Below are 6,003 nucleotides of genomic sequence, written 5' to 3'. Positions count from 1 at the left end.
GTCGTGTAGCATCAACCTCAATGAACAGAGAATCCTCAAGATCACACGCAGTTTTCACTGTCACAGTGGAATCCATGGAGAAAAACAATGAGGTGGTTAATATTCGGTCTTCCCTGCTCAACTTAGTAGACTTGGCAGGTTCTGAGAGACAGAAAGAAACCCATGCAGCAGTAATGAGATTAAAGGTTAGTTCTGTAAAAGCTGTGATATATTTCTCCTTTCAGATGTATTGCCCTGTTCCATCCACCAAATCCATTCACTTTTACTCTCTCTTTTATAGGAAGCAGGTAACATAAATCGATCACTAAGTTGCCTGAGCCAAGTAATGACAGCACTTGTTGATATCGGTAATGGAAAACAGAGGCACATTTGTTATCGGGATTCGAAGCTCACTTTTCTGTTACGGGTAATACATATCCTCTGGATTTTACATGCTACTTGGGAGGTACAAGAAATAGTTGTTTGGGATGGTTTTTTTTCACTGTAAAAAGCTGAACTTGGGTACGTTAAAGATATGTTTCAATATTGGGCAGGTGGAAGAGAGCTTGAAAAGCATCTTTTTACCTAAACAGACTTCCAGTAGATTTTCTGCTGTAGACAAATTTAATAGGAGATTATGAGACTAAATCCATATTTGCAAGTTCTAAAGAAAAAGTATATGTTTTCATCCCTATAATATGGGAAATAGTCTGCATCAGTATAGCATTTAGAGATGTGTTGAAATGTTTGAAAGAATTTTCAGGATTAGTCTACATGTGCTAAATGTCAGTATGATAAGAATTAGATACATTTACAGTTTCCTACCTGAGAGCTTATGGACTCTTTTCAAGGCAAACAGAAAACAAACATGGAAACAGTTAAAGATTTGTTGGACACCAGCACTCATCAAAATTCTGTGAACAGTAATGAATACCTGTAACACATTTTTGTGTTATAATGCTTGTACAAAATACAGTATTTGTGTTACAACTCAGTGTTGTGATCATAGCTAAATTTCCCAGTCTTCCCATCCTTGTTCTTTGTATATCTTAGAATCATGAGCCTCTGAAGAATTATGTTCTTTCAATGCAACCCAAAATACATCAAATTTGGAAGGGGATTGCAGCTGTATGAGCTGTTACTTTAGGTGGTTATGTTCTTTTTAGGTGGCTGTGATGTAAAGATGTCCACAAAGAATGACCTTCTCTAGTAGGGAGAGAGAATGCCTTTGAGGCTACTTTGGTAGTGTTAGACTTAGTCTTGGGTATAACTGCTGCCTTCACTAGAGATTTGAGAGCTACTTGTTTAACGGCATGGAAATACATGAAAACATGCACTTAAAATCTTTGGTCAAAAATCTATTGGCTTGGGTTTTTGTTTGACTGTTGCCACCAGAAGATAGGTTGGAACAGTCAACAGATTATAGTCTGAATACCAATCTGCTTACCAAGGTTAAAGTGAAATATCTACTAAGGTTAACTTCTGTGTTTTTAAACAGGATTCCCTTGGTGGTAATGCGAAAACTTGTATAATTGCAAATGTTCATCCAGGATCGAGGTGCTTTGGTGAAACACTGTCCACTCTTAATTTTGCTCAGCGAGCGAAGCTGATTAAAAACAAGGTAAGAGAGTGACTCAATGTCTTTATTGTTGCAACAAACTATTTCTTGTCGTTTAAACTACACATCTGCAGAACAGGGAGGCCTCTTTGAAGTACTCTTGTGCTTTCACTAATTTCAATGAATATAACTGAAGTTAAAACACTAAATTTGTTTTCCTAGATATATTTTACAGCAAATTATATTTGCAAAGTACTTGTTTGCTTTTGCTTATGAATAGAGTACAACAGCTGGGGGACCAGGGAATGGCTGATAATAGTGTGTATTCATTGCTTGTTCTCAGAGCACTTCATTAGAAAAAGTGATGCAATTGTCATTAAAAAAAGTTGGATTCAGTGGTATTTCAGTGCATCTACATCTTATATATGCTACTACCCAAATGTGATTTCTCATGAGTGGGTTTCGAAAGCATGTTGGCATCTGGCTGGACACCGCTGCTTTGCTGGTCAAAAAGCTCCAGGCAAAATTCTACAGGAAACAATATTTTTAACCATTTTAACCTTAAAAAAAGGAGTTTTGCTGCTTTGCAGTGTTTGTTTTCTCTTATCCTATAAGACTTCTATTTGTACCTTTTGTAATATTCTCTTAATGTATTTGTGAAAGGCTGTGGTAAATGAAGACACACAAGGAAATGTGAGCCAGCTGCAAGCTGAGGTCAAGAAGTTGAAAGAGCAGCTTGCTCAACTTACTTCAGCGCCATCTATGCGTGATATTTCTGTGTCACAAGGTAAGAGCTGGGAGTGAGGGAAGAGAACTTCCTGCTTTGGTAGCCTACAGTGTTGGAGCCTTATGTAATTCAAAGTTTCTGAACAACTAATCTTTGTGTAGGAACTGACCTACAGAGGTTACTTTTGTCTTATGGATCCCATTGCCTGTGTTTGTACAGAATATTTTGCAGAAATTGTTAATGTAATTTTTATTTCCTTCCTCTTATAAGTGTATTGTCCTGGGTTCAGCTGTAAGTTATTTTTCTCCTTTGTAGCAGCTGGTGCAGTGCTGTGTTTGGGCTCTAGCCTGAGAACTACGCTGATCACACACTGATGTTTTAGTTGCCGCTCAGTAGCGCTTACTCCGATCAAGGACTTTTCAGTGTCATGCTCTGCCAGTGAGGAGGGGCACAGGAAGTCGGGAGGAAGCAGAGACAGGACCCCTGGCCCAAAGTGGCCAGAGGGGTATTCCATACCACAGCATGTCATGCCCAGGATAGAAACTGGGGGGAGTCACCTGGAAGGCCCAGATTGCTGCTTGGGTCAGGCTGGGTATCACTCAGGAGGTGCTGAGCCATTGTAGTGTGCATCACTTGTGTGTGTTGGGTTTTTTCTTCCCTTCTTAGTTTTATGTTCTCTCCCCTTGTTATTTGCCTTATTATTATCATTGGTAGCAGTAGTGGTTTTGTATAATACTTTAGTTACTGGTCTGTTCTTATCTCAACCCATGGGATTTACATTCTTTCCATTCTCCTCCACATCCCTCTGGGAGCTGGTGGGGGGAAGGAGGGAAGCAAGCAAATGGCTGCATGGTTCTGAGTTACCGGCTGGGCTCAAACCACCACAGTGGATGTACTGGGCTATGGTTTTGTTATACCTAGAATACTCTTCCAGTTTGTAACAGGTATGCTGCCTAATCCTCTAAGTAACCGAAAGTTTACATGGGATTGTACATTTATGTCAGGGAGGGCATTCTTAAACTCAGAACTGGGTTTTTTCCCTCTTCCCTTATTGCCCCTTCAGGAAGATCCTAAGAAGGATGTTTACCTTTCAATAGAAGATCTGTTTCAATGCAAGATATTAATTGGGGGCTTATGTAATTATTTTCCACCAGCACCTTTTCCCTAGACCATTCTATCTGCAATATAGATCCTAGCCCAGCTTTCTACTACATATACCTCTGTCTGAAATATGCTACTATATAATTTTGATAATGAAGTAGTAAACTTGGTCTTGTAACTCTTCCTGTGTTGGTGAGTCAACTCTTTCCTGACCTTGCCAAGAAACAGAAGATACAGCAGTAGAAGTGTTTAGAAAAGTTGAAAGACTTTTCTAATATAAAGCATCTGTGGTTGAGTTTTCTGAAGGAAATAAAACTTCTCTGTTAGCATACACGAGTAAAACAAGTTGGTCATTATGTGGGACACTGAATCATTGTCCATGAATGCATGAATATTGACAGAGGACTGAAAAATATTTAAACATGTGATAGAGTTCTGGGGGAAAGCAAGTTGTGATGCTTAAAGGCTGAAGAGAGGTTTTAAGCAGAACCCAGTACATCAGAGCTGTGTTTGTCTGTGCAGTTAAATTGTTTGTAATATTTGATCACACAAATATGAAATCTGCTTGCTAGCTACTTTAAAAACAGGATGATATTCCATAAATAAGTAGTCTTGCCTGTGTGAGGATATTCAGGAAAGCTATTTTGAATTAATATTCAAATATTAATTGGATATTTTATCCCCCTCTGTGGGCCTTCCAGATTAAATCACTGTCTACTTAATTCAAGCTTTTCCTGAATGTCCTTCTCCTAAACCAGTTAGTCCACTTTTAATACGTACAAACTGCAGTAATAATGCTAAATAATGGCTTAGTGTTATCAAATTAATTTCAGAGGGGTTTTGCATTTTATAAGTATACTCTCATGAACAGACTGATTCTTTCAGTTTAATAGAAGTTCATTGTAAAGCCACTTCATGCTTGAACAACTTTAATTATACAGTTATGTATATTGACTGTGTTCTTTATCAGCACTTGCAGGTGACTAGGATTTACTGTCTAAAATTCCTTGCTCTGGGTATGGCATATGATCCTTGTAGAGGAATTACACTGTTCAATGAATGGATTTAAATTTTCTTTACATGACCATCACATTACGTATATAGGGAAACCTGGTTGACTGGTATTATAATAAATGTGGTATTTGTTTCTTTGACTTACCTTATAGGTGCTGTTGAAAAAGGAAACAATCACCTAAATTACATGAATAAGTTTCTTGAGGCAATGTTGTTGTGGGAGAAATCAGAAGGTGAAAAGAAGGTATGAAAGCATATTTTTAAGTGCTTAATATTGAAACTTGCTCTCTTTGATTTCCCTCCCTCCCACCCCCACCCCCCCTTGGTTTTGAATAAAAATACTCTGTCTGAAAATAGTAAGGTTTGGTAACAAGGAATTCAGTCAAATGACAGCCAAGATAAAATCTGCAGGTCAACTGCCAACAGTTGGACTTGATCTTAAAGGTTTTGACCAACCTGAACAAATCTGTGATTCTCTTCTATCTTTCAAATTCAGACAAGCCATGGGAGAGCTTTCATAGTATGTTTAGCTTTAGGGAGTGGATTGTTTGTTTGTTTCTTTTTTAATTAGAAAATCCCAATAATTGACCAGAACAACAAACTTCTGTTTTCCTTAATTTTGAGTGTGTGGATCTACAGTGTGTTAGAAGCGAACCGCCCAATCATCCCCGTTTCTTGTCATAGCGCACTACTGAATCAGCCCAAATAGATCAGTTTGTTAAGAAACTCAACTGAAACCAGCACTCCAGGGGTGCTTCTGATGTGCTTTACTGAATAACTAATCTACCAGGTCATATTGGAGTCTCTAAGTATACCATCATAGCATCAGAGAATTGTTTGGGTTGGAAAGAACCTTAAGATCATCCAACCCCCTGCCATGGGCAGGGTCACCTCACACTAGACCATGTCACACCAGGCCCTGTCCAACCTGGCCTTGGACACTGCCAGGGATGGAACAAAGTAACTGGATGAAGTAAAGCTCTTACAGTATGAAGAGCTATGTGGGCTCTCAGTATAAGCTGCTGCTGTCTGTGAATCTGCTGCAAATGATAGTCTGTATTACACAAATTACTATTGACTGAGTTACGACTTGTCTGTATGTATGTGATATGTGCACCTTAGAAATTCCTCTAGGGTTACTATGACATTTTCACTGATCTGTATATGTACTTTCTAAGAATTTATTGGAAAAAATTGCTCAACTAGAAGACCTGTGTACCAAGAAGGAGAAATTTATTCAATCCAATAAAATGATAGTTAAATTCCGTGAGAACCATATTGTTCGCTTGGAGCGATTACATAAAGAGACTGGTGGAAGCTTATTGCCAAAAGAGCAAGATGATCTCTTCAGAGAACTGAGGGAGGAATTGCAGATGCTCAGAGAACAGGTAAGTTCTTTTCTAGAGCAGTTTTCTTTTGTGAGAATAGCTCATGTGATGGGTGGATACAGGCTTTTTAGGAAAAACAGGCTGGAAAGAAGAGGATGGGTGGTGGTTTCCTTTATAGAAGCGTCTCAAGTGCATGGAATTTGGCTGTGGAATGGGTAGGTTTAGAGTTTGTAAGTGAGTTTGCCTAAGAGGAAAGGATGGTAAGGGTGATGTCATGGTGGGAGCTGCTACAGGCT

The 6,003-nt window shown here is 38.8% G+C and overlaps 1 protein-coding gene across 1 annotated transcript in view; it reads left to right on the top strand.

Moving 5' to 3' along the window:
- KIF15 (kinesin family member 15) overlaps positions 1-6,003 on the top strand; it is a 33,123-nt gene that overhangs the window by 5,281 nt on the left and 21,839 nt on the right. Inside the window, exons 6-11 of the mRNA XM_010019883.1 lie at positions 1-185; positions 281-406; positions 1,478-1,600; positions 2,201-2,324; positions 4,532-4,623; positions 5,558-5,767. The exon at positions 1-185 is cut by the window's left edge and continues 7 nt beyond it. Coding sequence (XP_010018185.1) covers positions 1-185; positions 281-406; positions 1,478-1,600; positions 2,201-2,324; positions 4,532-4,623; positions 5,558-5,767 — 860 coding nt within the window. The remainder of the gene's footprint in view (positions 186-280; positions 407-1,477; positions 1,601-2,200; positions 2,325-4,531; positions 4,624-5,557; positions 5,768-6,003) is intronic.

Source organism: Nestor notabilis, unplaced genomic scaffold (assembly GCF_000696875.1).
Source record: "Nestor notabilis isolate BGI_N333 unplaced genomic scaffold, ASM69687v1 scaffold338, whole genome shotgun sequence".
Lineage (NCBI taxonomy): Eukaryota > Metazoa > Chordata > Aves > Psittaciformes > Psittacidae > Nestor > Nestor notabilis.
Note: the sequence above shows the minus strand (reverse complement) of the source record. Positions and strands in the feature narration are given on the sequence as shown.